This window comes from Diabrotica undecimpunctata, chromosome 3 (genome assembly GCF_040954645.1).
Source record: "Diabrotica undecimpunctata isolate CICGRU chromosome 3, icDiaUnde3, whole genome shotgun sequence".
Lineage (NCBI taxonomy): Eukaryota > Metazoa > Arthropoda > Insecta > Coleoptera > Chrysomelidae > Diabrotica > Diabrotica undecimpunctata.
Window position 1 is genome coordinate 114,171,985 of NC_092805.1, and position 16,280 is coordinate 114,188,264.

Below are 16,280 nucleotides of genomic sequence, written 5' to 3' on the forward strand. Positions count from 1 at the left end.
TTGTTCAAGCAGTTTGTTTAGCAATCTCAGGAAAACCTGCGGGTATCTTAGTGCGGCGAGTCTTACTGTCTCCGACATGACTTCATCTACACCAGGTGCCTTTCGGATCTTCATCCGTCCAACAGCCTCGCCGAGTTCCAACTCAGTAAAAGGTTCCGCATCTACGAAACCAATAACCCTTTCACGCCTATCCTCCACCTGAGGAAAGAGTTCCCGTATTAAGCGGAGTTTCTCATCTTCAGGCAGGGGGTAGGGTGTCTTTTTCTCCTTCAATTCGGTACAGACAATCTTGAAGCCCTGCCCCCAGATATCCCTTTCGAGATCCTGAAGCAGGTTACTCCGCCTTTCTTTCTTATCTCATTTCTGTATTCATTCTGCATTCGCTTTAATTCATTTATTCTCTCTTCCAAATATCCTGCTTGTACTGTTCGTAACCTCTTACACTTCCTTCTTACTCTCATGCAATTTGTCCTCAGATTTCCAAGCTGCTCGTTCCACCAGTATGGTTGTTTTTTTTTATACCTTCCATTTGATCTTACACAAGCCAACTCCTATGCATTACTCAGACCCTCAATTAACTCACGCACATTTTCACATCCCGGACCAATCAAGCCGAAAGCATCTACAAAAACCTCCTCATTTAAACATCTCTTTAGATTGATATCCCCATTTTTACGTTTCTGTCTTTTGCTAGCTATTTCAAAACTCACATACTTGTGTAAGCTAAACGATTCTTCTTCCAAAACAGTCCAGCTTACGACCCTGTTTAGAAATGTCGTAGAAACCGGTGTGATGTCCAGAAAGGATTCACTATTACCTCTCACGAATTTACCATCATTTAACACAGTAAGCCCCATGGCGTAGATCCATTCTGATAGGTATTTCCCTCTCCCATCTTGCACTCGTGGGTTCCATGGACGATCCTTCGCATTCAGGTCACCAGATATGACGACCGGTACAAGCTCTATCCTAGCCTCTTGCATAATCGAGTCAATGTACTCTTCATATGCTCGAAGCGGGATGTTTGGTGAAACATAACAATTATACACTACCAGGTTTCCGACATATACCTTAACATAACCATTCTTAGCGGAGTGTCTGGTAATACCAGCTCCTCGATTCACCAAGTATACGGCCACGTCAGATTTCCTATCTTTAATGATCCCCTGTCGAGAGACCAACTTTACGTTGGGCTCCTGAAATAGGATCATGTCAACCTTCCCTTTGTGCAAGTGCCCCTGCAACGTCGTGAGCAGCCCTCGACCTTTCCACATTTATTTGTAGAAACTTTGTAATAAATGGTTCTTATCTCTTTAACTTACTTACCCGTACGCTGTCTGATTCCTGGCCCTAAGTATTTTCTTTTTCAACATAGATCCTACTGGTTGCACATATTCTGTTCTTGAAGTCTCATTATAGTGATAGATAAAATAAATCGTAGGGCACCTGCTTAAATGCTTAAATGATTAGGCAGGCAAGAAGTGCAAGAAATCCGGACAGATTTCAATGCACTTCTCGAGCGGAAAGAACAGCATTCGTCCGCGCATTCAATCACTTGCAAGAAATATTGCGATTTAGCATGGCATATTAGTTTCTGCTGGATTCTGTAAGCTATCTTTAGGCTTTCTACATTGCGCCGAAGCATCGTAGTTGCTGCTGGATTGCATAAATTTTCACATTTTTTTTTTCAACTTTTGGTGACGTTACAGTATGAATTCAATTTATCAATACTGACTACAGCAGCGTGTTTCTGTGTCTTACGGACAACGAAATCAAAATAAAAAGGACGTACAGTACAGTCCAAGGATTCTCCGTAAAACAAACAAAAGAAACAAAATAGTGATATTATACAATACAATCGAGAGATTTCCCGAAAACATAAACGAAAAGGATTGCCGACTTGGAAGATTTTATTTCCCTATATTTTTTTTTATTTATTCAAAAAACAATATTACGTAACGCGTTGTTTGAATCTCCTCCCTTCCTTGTAATGCACCGTAATGTTTTATAAAACCACCCCTCAACCCTAATTGCGTTACGTAATGCTTGAACGACCGTTACCGATTTAGATATAAGAAAGAATTGCAACAAAATGATAGATACACATAAAAAAATGAGAGAGTAGTGTAAATTAACGAAATATCCAAATAATAAATTGAACCAAACATTTTGGAGCCAAAAAGAGCTCGATTGAACTTACCTTAGTTCAAACATGCTGGCACATTATAGTTCTTTGAAATAACAAAATTTAATGTAAATCGATTTTTTCCAATATCTCGTGGACTGGCAGGAATGACAGATATGTTTTTAATTCTGATTAAGTTTGACCAGGACTAAGGGTTTAAAATAATTATCGGTAATTTTGGTAATCACAGGTAAAGTATTGCGAGTGGAAATAATGTAGCAGATGCAAAGCGGTATGCGGAAGCATATCTCAATTGTAATACAGCAGACAGACGATTATTTCTTTTCTCTATTAATCTTATCTTATTATTCTTATCTCTATTAATCGGTGTTAAAGAGAGAAAAGGTACATTGAGACCATAAATTGCTACTAATAGTGGTCGTTCAAAAGAGGATAGAACTGATGTTTTAGATGTAATTAAAAAAATTCCTGGAAGCGGTAAGAGCAGTAGCTGCTCAATTAAGTTTCCCTCATGTTGGTTTGAAAAATAAAGACCAGAATAATTTTTTTTAATTTAAAGAAACAGTAACATACCTTAGAATTATTCACAAACTCTTCACAAGTATGAAGATCTTCTACATATGATTCAGGCCTAGGAAGTCCACTTTTAACTGAGTACTGTAATAGTGTGTGTATAATAGAATCCTTACGAACTTTTACTGCTCTGTTTTGCAACCACCAATTTACTTCTTGGTCAAGAATATCTATATTTTTTTTAATGAACGTTATATTTTTCGTAGCGTCGTAATAGAGTCCAACCATTAACGATAAAAGAGGAGGTTGGGATCTATTCAGGTAATATACTCTGCTTCCATTTGGAACAAAACCATATCTACAATAAATATTAAACAAACTTAATATTAAATGCAAAATATTAATAAAGATCAAAATATAAGGGAAAGTGTTCTCTACTACAACACTATATTTTTTAAATGCATACAAAATTATTAGTTTTTTTTTTAATTCGTTTTAACATTATTCAAAAACCAACATGGAGAAAAGTGGGTACAGTGTTCAAGTTGCTACAGATGGTCACATGAAGAGTGTGCTGATAGTAATAAAAAGAACACTTACGTGTGTAATTTTTGTATTGAAAAATGGGTTCCTAATTTTGGATAGGGTATCTAATTTTAGGAACCATTTTTTTTTTAATTTGAAAAAGTGTCATTTTTTACTTTTGCCTAAAACTTACACTGTTTAATGATGAAATAAATATTTTTAACTATTATACTTAACATAAAATAAACATAAACATGAGCATAAGTACAATAATACTACCAAATCGGTAACATATGCTATAATAGTTATTTATTGTACAAGACGATAAAATTGTACTTTATCTTCGAGAGCGTTTTTTAGCGTCGAGACGTTAGTCGAGACGCTAATTATGCTCGAGAAGATAATGCGATTTTATCGTCGTTATACAACACTTTTTCCTATAGCAAGACTTCAAGTTCAGGTGAAAAATAGAATTTCAAAGAAAATTGTAATTTTTAGCACAAAAATCGCAATTGTGTTGCTCCGTTGCTAGGGATATGAATTACTCTGTCAACAAATGTCAAACAAATGTTACGTTTTGGTTTTTGCGGAGAATATTGTTGCAATAAGCAATAAGATTGCTGTATCCAAGTGTATACTTGACGGACCAGAAAATCAATCCAGTACCTCGAATCAAGTGTTTAACCAAACGAGTACAAGTTGTGATGCTCCAAAAATAGATATTTCTAATAATGTTAATTGAAAAATTTCAGTTGTTTTTAATCCTTAATGTGTTATCCTTAAAACATTTTATCTACTCTTGCTGTTAAAGTGTCACTTTATCTACCCTTGCGGTTAAAGTGATACTTTATCTACTCAAAACAGTTGTTATAGCAACACTTTAACATTAGCTGTGGAAAAAAAGTTGATAAACAGGCGAACAACATAATACATTTAATACATGCCAAGTATGACAGATAACATTTCTCCAAAAAACAAAATAACCAATCTCCAAAATACTATTACAGTACTTAATTAAAAAATTTCCAACATGTGCTTATATTTTTTTTCTGTTTCTAGTTTAATTTGATCTATTTTGTTGCTATTATTTTCAAAATCTATTGTAAAACTAATGTATTACTCATAAACGGCTTTATAACAAAATCAACAAAGTGAATTAAATGTGTTACCTTCTAACTAATGAGATAAGGTTCTCCAGCACTCCTCTGGCAGTTTCATTCATTCCACATATCAGTAACCCTTTAACTATCCAGTAAGAATCCCAGTAATAAATTTCTTTGAATCTTCCACCAGGTATAATAAACCCATTCGGTAAAGAAATCAACGAATGCTGCGCGGGATGTTTAGAAACAGTGTTATTTACTTTCCTAGCCAGTAATGGCCAAATATTATTCAGCTTCTTGGCAAAACTTTTCACTTCAGTATCGTTGATTTTATTTAAAAAACTTGCATTTTGTTTGTAGTCTGGGGGAGTCCAATTTACTAACTCTCCTTCAGAAGAAAAGCAATCATTTATAAAACGGGTTATGTTGATCTTTGTAGGACGGTTTTTAGTGCTAACCATTAATTTGTTGAACCGGTCTAGAGTAACGTTCTCAGGATACTTCTGTACTAGATCTACAAATGTCTTGGAATCGTTAAATACTCTAGATTTTTGGACTACATCTAATAAGTTGCCTTGGCAGTACACTTTACTTGTACATAAGTCTATAAGTACTTCAGAAAAAGCTTGGTGACTCACAAATAATATGATCGCTAATATTTGAGTTAATCTATTCATGTTATCTGAAAAAAATAGAATCTGTATTAGTTGTGTATTTTTAATTGTTGTTTTAATATGTATATTAAAACCCCAAATTATATTTTTTACTCTTCAAAACTGACAATAAAACATGAACTTGACAATGTCAAAGTGTAAATCATAATAAACTATTAATTTGTAGATATAATTAACTATACTAACATTCAATTTTTCCATATTATTTTTTCTAGTACTCTCGAATCATACTCATCAAAAAGTAAAAAATTAATAAAAATATATGATCAGGTAGAACCAGAAGAAGACAATGCAAGTCTCACCACAATGTCATTACTTCATTGCTGCTCTTTCCTTCATTACTTCTTCTTCTTAAAGTGCCTATTTGTTCCGGATGTTGGCGATCATCACGGCTATCTTTACTTTATTTATTACAGCGCGGAACAGTTCAATGGTAGTCGTGTTATACCACTTTCGTAAATTTTGAAGCCAGGAAATGCGTCTTCTTCCCGGTCCTCTCTTACCATTTACTTTCCCTTGGAGAATCAGCTGGAGAAGATTCATAGATGCAACAGTCAGTGTCCATGCTTCCATTCCGTAGAGCAGAACTGTGAATATATAGCAGTTCAATAGACGGCATTTTGATTTTAATGATATGTCTCGACTGTTGAAAATGGTTCTCATTCTAACGAATGCTGCTTTTGCTTTTATTATTCGCTGTTTAATTTCTGTTGAGTGGTCCCATTGGCTATTTAAATTGGTGCCTAGATATGTATATTGCTTGACTCTTTCGATATTCTGTTGGTTGATTGTAAGTTGAGCGTTTAGTATTGGTTTTTTACTAATTGTCATAAATTTGGTTTTCTTTCCTTCCTTCATTACACTTTACATTATTACATTATTTACCATTGTCATATTATTTTTAATGTGAACCATTACCAGTTTTAAAAATCTGTATAGCGTAGCCATAACTTCACCCGACTCATTGCACTAAAGGAGCGCTCTACATTTACTACTAGAACATGATTTAGGCAATTTGCAACAGACGTTTCGGTACGATACCAGCTCTCTTAGTGACACTTGATCTAATTGCATTTTGTCTAAGACACTTCATTTAATTGCCATTTAACCTAAAGCCGTTAGAACTAACGGACATTTCATCTAATGTATATTTGACCTAGTCATTTGACTTAACATCGTTAGAACTAGAAGATATTACATTTTAAGACAAAATTGCCTAAAGACTTTTAAACTAATGTTCTTATATACTAAAACGCTAAGCCCTTTTCTTGTCCACCACTTTACTCAAAAACCATATTAGATAATTAAAATATTTTTTCGGAATATTATTAGTATTACGTATGAGTTTGTCAAGATATACTTTTGGTACAAAAATTCACTTCCGGTTTTGAGATGACCGGAAGTTAAAATTTTCTTTAAGTTTTAGACCCCACAATGTATATATGGATCGAAAGGTCTCGTCGAGACGAATCTAAATATGTACTTCCGGTTGCGATCCGACACCGGAAGTGACCCGAAACGCGCATAAAACGTCAAGATAGAGCAAATCTGACACAGGATTCGTGATCAGCATGCAAAATTAACTGCTAAATGATAACATTGTAACAAAAAACATTGTTTTCGACGAAATATTTCGTGATATTTAATACACTTTTTACTTGCATTATTCTTGAAGAATGTTATGTATATTCTTGCTTATATTATTCTCTATAATCTCTTAATTTTTCTCGCAAAATAAAAATTTCATTTAAAAAACTCAATGTCGAGTTGGTCCGCTAGTAATTCACCTAATGGACTTCAATTAAGAAGTCTTTATAGCAAACTATTCAAAAAATGTGTCAAAATATTAAAAACAATTTTACATCGTTTTTTCAGAGCCTCGAAAGGTCTCCATAGGGAAAAGGAAATAGGCACTGTCAGACCATTCAACTTGACTGCTGGGTTAGTGAAACCGAGATGTCTGTTGATACCTTTTTATACTAATTAGTGTACATGTTATGTATATTATATTGTTTTTTACTTGTGTCAAAATCCAGTTTTAATTTTATTTTCCCTTCTTAGCCTTCTACCGTCCATGTTTGGAAATAGACCTCTCCCAACTTCTTCCATTGATCTCTATCCTGAGCAATTCTCAATTACTTTCTTTCAAGTTCAACTTTCTCTCAAGCTATATCTTTGTAATCAAATAGATGGTATTTCCAGAAGCACATCCAGAATCGATTTTTGGAAAGAGATTTAATTTAGATCAGATCAAATGTCTATTAAGTCAAATTACGATCAGGTCATATAACACTGGGTAAAGTGAGGTTAGTTCAGATGACTTTCGGCCAAATACATTTAGTGCCTTCTGCGTAATCTTCTCAAAGAGTTGAGTCTGGTATGAAATCTGATCACACTCATTAAACAATAGAATTCGAATAAATCTCAGGTACAATTAGATCCACACCGAACTATTGGCTTCTCATCCCACCACCGAAACTATGAAGAATTCATTCTCTTCTCGGAGAATATAGAAACATTGGCTAACTACTAAGTATCCATCCACCATGACAAGCTTGACATCGAAATTAATAGACTCTGCTCCAGATATCCTCCATTTTTAAAGGCCTCTTCCTTAGTCTAACCAATGCCTGAACAAGACACTGGGAGAGCAACTCATCACGGAAAATAAATTAGATAGCCTGTATCGCCAGAAACTGACAGGCTTTGAACTGCTCTGTAAGATATGGACAAATCTGATTAGAATAAGAACAAATGGCAGTAGCTGTGTTGACAGCTTACAAAGATGGGGAAAATCCCTTACTTCTGAAAATAACTGTGGTTAGCAACGACAGACTTTTCGACACATTGTTCCCAAAGAATGTTTCCAAATGCGGTTCCGTGGAGTTTTTGATAAGATCCTAAATGGGACCAAAAATGTTTCACATTACTTTGATACATTAGTTGTTGTAATACTCCATTTAACGTTTTCTACACCTTAGTGTTTAATGCTTTAATGTTTTTCTTGATGTTCTTTTTGAACTTTGATGATCGCAATGGTGAAAAAGACACATAATGATCTTCAGCATAGCTTTTGATAAATTCCCATGACTCGAAGTTCGGCCTGTAATCTTTCAATGTTAAGCGTAATAAGAATGGAAGCGCCTATAAGGTTAGATTCTTCTATTATATAAATATGGGCTTAACACACATTATAAAGGATTTCTTTTAATGTAAAAAGTAATGCCGCAAAGAAAGATATATATATATATATATATATATATATATATAAATATATTTATATATATATATATAAATATATTTATATATATATATATATATATATATATATATATATATATATATATATATATATATATATATAAATTCTCAACGCGGTTCTTCCCGAGAACTCAGTAATTTTCATATATATATATATATATATATATATATATATATATATATATATTAGCGTCAGGAAACACATTACACAACCGAGGAACATCAACGGGCAGAACTTTGCGGTATTGGATTCCTAATTAACTAGAAATGGAAACAAAGAGTAGTAGAAATAACTAGTATCTCGGATAGGATAGCTAAACCTTACAACTATCAAAGAGATACAATATATAAATTAAACAAATATACCCTCCAATGATTACTCACTCTAATGAAGAAATAGAGGAACTCTACAGTAACATAACTGAAACATTAAATCACAATAAAAATCACTTCGAGTATTGAATTGGTGACTTTAATGCCAAAGTGGGGAAACGAAACGGCAAGAAAACGTCATGGAGTGAGTATGGAGTCGACGAAACAAATGAAAGAAGGGAAAGACTGGTTTAGTTTGCACACTAACAAAATATGGCTATTGCAAATACATTCTATAAGAAAAAATCGAACAGAAAATGGGCCTTAGTAGCACCAAATGAAACCACTATAATTCAAATAGACTTCATTCTAACTAACAAGATTGCTACAATAAATGATGCCAGTGTAATAATAAATCTTAAATAGGCAGCGAGCATAGACTAATCAGAACAAAAATTGTTCTATATCTGAAACTAGAAAGAATAAAATAATCACAAAACCAACAGTACTGGCATAAATATTAACAATCTAAAAGAAACCTCAGATCACTACCAAAGGATGATAAAGAAAGGATTGATGAAAGATTACATGACCAAATCGACAGTTTTCAATTAATGGAAATCATCATTAATACTGCCAAAGAAATCGGAGGCAAACAAAAAATGGAAATGAAAGTAAGTAGTAACAAACAAAGAATACAACACACAGAACTTTGTAAGACAATAAGGAAAAGTATTAAACTATAATGAAAGACCGGTAGAAAATGCAATCGAAAACAGAAAAAGCTATAAGAAAATAAAAAAGGCGTTAATCATTGAGAAGAAATAAAGCGTCGCTCTAACAAACGAAAACACCAGAATTACAAACAGAAATGAAATAATACAACTCGTGACTAAATTTTACAGCAAACTTTACAAAGACCCTGAATCACTTGAAGAAGCAATCAGTAACATAAAAGATGTACCAGAAGTCCTTTCGAAAAAGTAAAATCTACAATTACAAAACTGAAAAGCAATAAAGCAGCTGGAATAGATGATATAACAGTGGAACTGCTTAAATACGCTGGCAAAAAGAGTGGAAAATTTTAGCACGCATATTTACGAACGTTCTAAGATCAAGATGCATATCAGGCCATTGCAATACAGCAAACATAATTCTCATGTATAAGAAAGGTAGCAAAAAAGATATCAAAAACTACAAACCTATAAGTCTACTACCAATCATATACAAGATATTCACAAAGATCATCAACAACATTATTAACAAATGCATTAGATGCTGCACAGCCAAGAGAGCAAGCTGTCTTCAGAAGTGTATTCTTTACCCTGGATAATATCCATACGTTTAGAAAACTAATGAGTAGAGTTAAAGAATATAAAATACCGTTAGCATTAATCTTCATAAATTTCGAGAAGGCTTTGGATTCTATATATCCCAAGGCAGTAATAGAAGCTTTGACCAACTAAGGCATTGACAAACCGTACGTAGAGACTTTAGCAAATATATACAGGCAAGCAACAGCTAAGGTAAAAATTTATGAAAATACTCCAGAATTTACCACTACCAAGGGCGTCTGATAAGGATACGCAATATCACCAAAGCTCTTTACTGCAACTCTAGAAAATATATTCAGCAAAATCAACTGGCAGAACAAAGGAATATCCATTGATGAAGATCTAAGATTTGCAGACGACATCGTTCTAATTGCTAATAATCCTGCAGAACTACAAGAACTTATAAGCGACCTAAATTCAGCTAGCTATAGCCAATGACGTTGGCCTAAAAATGAACTTAACAAAAACAAAATCCATGTACAGCGAGCTAGTGAATGTCCAATATGTAATAATAAACAACACTGCACTTGAGATAGTAGACGAATATGTATACCTGGGACAATTAATACATAAATCTGGCTCCTTAGTCCCAGAAATCAACAGACGAATGAAGTGGCTTGGTCATCTTTTGGTAGAAAGGCAGTGATATTTAAATTGAAGTTGCCACTCCACCTGAAGAAAAAGTATTTCATCTGTGTATACTGCTAATCATAACATGCTGCGAAATTTGGACACCAAAGTATAACAAAGAGAGATAAAAATGAATAGAATAGATTAATAGATCAGACAGAAAACCAAGCACACTGATGTAATCCACAGAAATGAAATCTTTAGAATAGCAGTGAGCGGGACATTTAGCGAGAAGAACTGACAATAGATGTTCCACTAGAATTACATTGTGGTATCCTAATATGTGGTATCATTATGGTAAAAAAGACCAAGAAGACATCCAAATTTAAGATGAGTCTATGACATAAGGAAACAAGCCGATACAACATGGCACAGAAAAGTGAATTTTAGACAATCGTGGGCAGAAATGAAGAACGATTATGTAAGGTAGGTTGAACCATAATTGGGAGAATACGCTAATATAATGATGACGATAGGAGCAGATTCTATCTCCAAACTTACCCATTTGTAAGAATTAAGTTAACGAGGAAGTTTTACAAATAACAAAAACGGATAGAAAATCCTTGACCAAAAAAAATCGAACAAAATTATGAAAAATCATCTATTATAAGTCATCTTTATTGAGTAGAAAAATTCAGTGTTTTATCTTATAATGAACGACAAAATTGAAGACAAAAAAATTCAGGAAGGAAAACATTCTCTTATGCAAAACATCTAAGAGGGTAGATAAATGTAAATAAATATTAGCTTCTAAAGGGATTTCGAAGAGTGAAGAATGTTCTATTGCTAACCGTCGGTATTTGGAGAACGCATCTTAAAAACAATTTAACGTAACAATTAAATACGTTGTAGTAGCTATTAAGGGAAATAAACCTTGCATGGAAACGAGACATGGACGAAATATAGGACATAAATAAGATAAGATGCAGCCGATTTATTAATATTATATAGGTACAGAACAGTATAAAAGCAATAAAGGGATTTTTTAAATAAATACTAGTTACGATACTTACTTTATGAAATTAACAAATAAACCAATGATTGTCGAGGATTGTTTCTTGTTTTAAAGTAAAAATAATTTTAATAAATATGTTAATGCCTACTTTGGCCTCGTCATGACTTATTTATGTTGATAAGATATCCAACTATTTTTTTAATGCATTCGCATATTTTTTCTAGTTTATATAATTTTACCTAACATGACCTAACTTTAACTGAACTGATATAGATGAATATTATCAACAACTTGAGTAGATTAATACTAGGGTATCTTCTTATTTAATAAATAACAATTTACTAAATAGAACATTATTTATTTAACATACGTACACGTCCGCGAAAATAAGAGGTTTTATTAAAACGAGATATAAAAATTATAATAGGAGATTTCAATGCAAAAATTGGAAAGGAAGAAATGTATAAGCCAGTAATAGCCAGTTTTAGCAAACACAAAATTACCAACGATAACTGACAAAGACTAGCAAACTTAGCAACAATAGGACTTATAAGCACAAAGTTTGCTCATAAAGACATCCATAAGTGTTGCTGGCTAGCTTCAAATAGTAAAATATCCCAAACGAATAGATCATGTGCTTATTTAAAAATAATACGAGAAGATGGTAACAGATATAAGATCTTCCAGAGGAGCAGATTTATACAAAAGCAAAACTTGACCAATCATTTGAAAAAAAAAAATAAAAGCAGCGTAACTCTAGAAGTAACTTTAAATATACAACAAGAAAAATGTAGACAAAAATTTGAAGATGAAATCGCAAAGCATAACTTACAGCAACCCAAGGGAGTATAAACAAAAAAGGAGAAACAGAAAAAATATTGCAATGGCAGAAAAAATGTAATTCCAAGAAAAACAAAAAGAGGTAAAACTGAGTGGTTTAATAAGGAGTGTAAAGAAGCTATCAATAAGAGAAGAAATGTAAAACAAAAAGCGCTACAGACAGGTAAGGAAGAACAGCAAAAAGTATCTGTAGATGAAGAAAACGAAAGTGAAACGAAGTGAAGACATGAGATGATAAAGGTGCCATGTCCACTTTTTCAGATATTGAGTAATTGAAGGAAACGCGTTTTCACTTATATATTTTTTTTAATAAATTTTATAAAAATTACCAATATCTTATTAGATTAGAATCGTTTTGTACTTTTTTTTATAATATTTTTTGTTTTTCTAGAATTTAAACTTTTTTAGTAATTTTAATTTTAATGGACATAGCACCTTAATCAACCAACATTTTATGCAGATGTTGGTATAAACTTGAGTAGAGAAAGGTGTTATGTCACCTATGTTGTATTTAAATTTTAAAAAAATAATAAAAAAAAACTATTAAGTAATCTGGAAATTAAATTTTATTTGCAGATTAACAAAAGCAAAGTAAGATAAATTAAAAATTTATAAACAAAGACACAGAAACATTTAAATTTAACATGAATTACGTTTTTTCTTAGGGTTTTTCAAACATACTTCTAAAACAATATCATAATTCCATTTATACTCTGCTGGAATAAACGTAAGTTAATCTTGTAGATTTGAAATTTTTTCAGAAGTCAAACCACCGCATTTAGGTAACTTGTGTAAAACAACTTGATTACTTTATACTATCAGTTCACTTTTTTTTGTAAGTTAACTTCCATAAATGGGGTAAACGGATCTAAACTAGTTTTGTAAAAGTATTTTCCAAAACAACTTACTCTTAGCCACTTCACTTTATCTCGAAAATTTATTTTTTGGTCAAGACTATTAGTGAGTCTTTTGTTTAAATGAAGTTTTGCAGGTAGAGTTTCAAAGCAATAAAAAAAATGTTCCATGTTAAGGCATACACTTTGTTTAGTACTCGCAGATCTAATAATTTCCCGATATTGGTCTGGTATATAAATATTCTGATGTTTTCTAAGAATCTTTTCTATTCTTCCAAAGTCTCTGTCAGAGTCAAGGTAACTGTGACCAACTTCGGGAAATTTATGGTCAATGATCTTAAATATTTTATTTAATATTAGGTATTGAAAAAGATTAATAATGGAGAAGTTTTTGTTTTGTCCCCCATATTGATCTGACCAAATTATTAAATGATCAATTTGGGGATTTTCTTCTTTAAGAAACAGACAAAATCGTAGCAAACCACTTGCTATTTCATTACTTCCCCTATTGGCAATATCCTCAGTCCATGTAAAAAAATAGTACTTATGACCAGAACTGGTTAAACAGTGGACTCCAAAGTTGTATAGCCACATTTGTCTTAAGTAAAAAGATTTTGACGTTGATAGCTTTGGCAAAGGCATCGTTTGTTGAAGATCCATTGTTATGTAACATTTTTCTTTGGAAATTTTTACTGCTTCGCTGTCAACTTTCTGCTGCGCAAAAGCAAGTATCACTTTTTGGTACACCAAAAGATAAGTTAAACCTTGTTTCAAATATATGTCTGTAAAAAGAGGCCTTTACGAAATATTTAGTTTCGAGCTTTTTTGTTTGACAATCCTCTATATACAGTTGATGAAGTCGGTTAATATTTAGTAAAGGGGAAAGGTATTTTGTATGTGGGTTTTTAGTCCTAGAATAATGTGATTCTTCTGAAGGAAACTGCTTGATATGATTTTTAATGCAGTTTATTACTTCATCGGATATTTTTGTTGGATTTTTGTGATGCCCTTGCTTATGTGGTGAGGGTATTACCTGGCCAGATTTTAAGTCATTTTGAGCTTTAAACACTTTTTTCGTCCAATTCGGTATAAAGAGCAGAAAGCATCTTTACACACTAGTGTATTTTATTTATCACACGTAATAAAATATTTAAAGCTGTAAGCTTTCGTTTTTATATTTTTACGAGGGCGGTGACGATTAACTTCCTGCATCTTAATACTTTTAAAAATTAAAATATTTTTGGAATTTGTATCTAGCTTATAAAATTTTCTTAGAATTTCTTCTCTGCTTGCAATACTAAACTTCTCAGTACAGTTTAGTTTACATTTTTCTTTACACAGTAAATCTCTTTTAATTGTTTTTTCTTCCATCAGTTTACCAGTCTTTTGAGAAATATATTCTTTACCTTGTTGTCTTAACCTTGCAGCTTTATTTCGTTTCCAATTATCAGGTTTCCGGACTCTTTTTTTAGTTATTTTTAAAACTGGTTTAACAATTTCTCTTTTACTTATTTCATCGGCAGTAACATGAAATTGCTGGTTATGGTCTTCTATAGGTATTTCCCGAGGTATTTCCTCCTGCACTTCGTCAATCCTATCCGGGGTTTCCCTGCTATTTGTCGGAACCTTAAAAATATCTTAGTTATTTATTAAATTTATACTTATTTCTAATTTCTATTTTTATTTCTTAATCTTAACTTTTTTTAGCTTTACCGTTTTAATTTCTTGGTTATCAGAAAACATTTTACGTTTAACTCTATCAACATCCGGATATTTGTTTATGAGACTCGTCGAATAAGTGAGTTATCAGAATCCTCCTCTGAATCTTCTTCACTGGAAGGGGAATATTCGCTGCCTGATGTAACACTTTCATCAGTAGAATTATCCATATAGTCTAAAAATTTAATTTATGTACATAGGTAGGTATGTATGTAATAATAACTCAAGTAATGTATATTATATCTATATTTTTTTAAATAAAAAATTGAATTGCAGAGGGGGTAAATTGTTATTAAAAAGAGATGATTAATTAATAAAGGTAGTAAAAAATTTTTTAATATGCTTACCTGCTTTAGAGTTGACCTTCTTTTGAAGTCCACTAGTGCTTGGCTGCTCCAAAATCGCAGCATTGGTATTGACCTCTAGAGAAGTAGGTACAAAATACAGTTTCTATCTACAAAAAAATTCTCTATTCGGACTTACCTTTATTTAAAACACATATTTTCTTGTTTTTTACTAATTCTTACATTCTTTTACTTCTCGAACCCATGTTGAAAGATGTGATAAACAACACACATAACCATAAAATGTCACATGGCACCTACCATGTAAATAAAACTTTCCCACTATCTAGTGGATAAAGGTGCTATGTCCTTAAATATGGACATAGCACCTTTATCTAATAAAAAAGGGTACTTAGTCATAGGACGTAGTAACTTTCTCAATTAAAATAATCCTTATTAATAACAATTTAAGAATCTTGAGTTATTCAGTGGTTGTATTACGACTTTAGGTAACCAAATATACAAATAAGTCATTTTTTGAAAAAAATGGACATAGCACCTTTATCAACTCATGTCTTCAAGTGATAAAACATAAAGAAAATAGAAACGCGATTTATACAGAAAGAAAATAAGTATTGTTTTCAAATAATATCAGACGCAGATAGTATTTTAAACAGATGGAAGGAGTATTTTGAGGAAGTACTAAATGTAAATAATATACCTGCATATGAATATGAAGGCAATCCTGCAATACTCTGGAGGCAATAAAAGTAAACTTAAATACACACCAAATGATCACCACTGCTATAAATTATCATTTCTGTAATTATTTTAAATTACGCAGAATGCTTGATTTGAAATATTAATTTATACAACAATATGTTTTCCACATTTTAAACAAAGAACAGTATATCCCACGACGTTATAATCGGACAGCCAAGAAAATTTCAGCATATATGTAATTAAATAAATTCCTGTTGCTATCTTATAGAAAGAAAGATGAAGGTACTTACCGCCGTGCGTGTGTTTTGTTCGGGGCTAAAGAGGGGGCCAAAGCAAAATCACGTTAGAGAACTTAGTTACAAAGCCCTTTCTGACACTTAAGGAAGCTTGTGAAAAATCTAGAGTTT

At 32.4% G+C, this 16,280-nt stretch overlaps 1 protein-coding gene across 4 annotated transcripts in view; it reads right to left on the reverse strand.

The window, feature by feature from the left end:
- Positions 1 to 16,280, reverse strand: part of LOC140437258 (trehalase-like) — a 53,213-nt gene that overhangs the window by 10,306 nt on the left and 26,627 nt on the right. For 2 of the 4 annotated variants that reach the window (XM_072526676.1, XM_072526677.1), the window contains exons 2-3: positions 4,354 to 4,969; positions 2,720 to 3,017 (exon numbers count right to left, since the gene is read on the reverse strand). In XM_072526676.1, coding sequence (XP_072382777.1) covers positions 2,720 to 3,017; positions 4,354 to 4,964 — 909 coding nt within the window. In that variant the 5' untranslated portion in view covers positions 4,965 to 4,969. Of the gene's footprint in view, positions 1 to 2,719; positions 3,018 to 4,353; positions 4,970 to 5,263; positions 5,287 to 11,511; positions 11,597 to 16,280 lie in introns of those variants that run through there. The other 2 variants (XM_072526675.1, XM_072526678.1) reach the window with 2 other exon arrangements.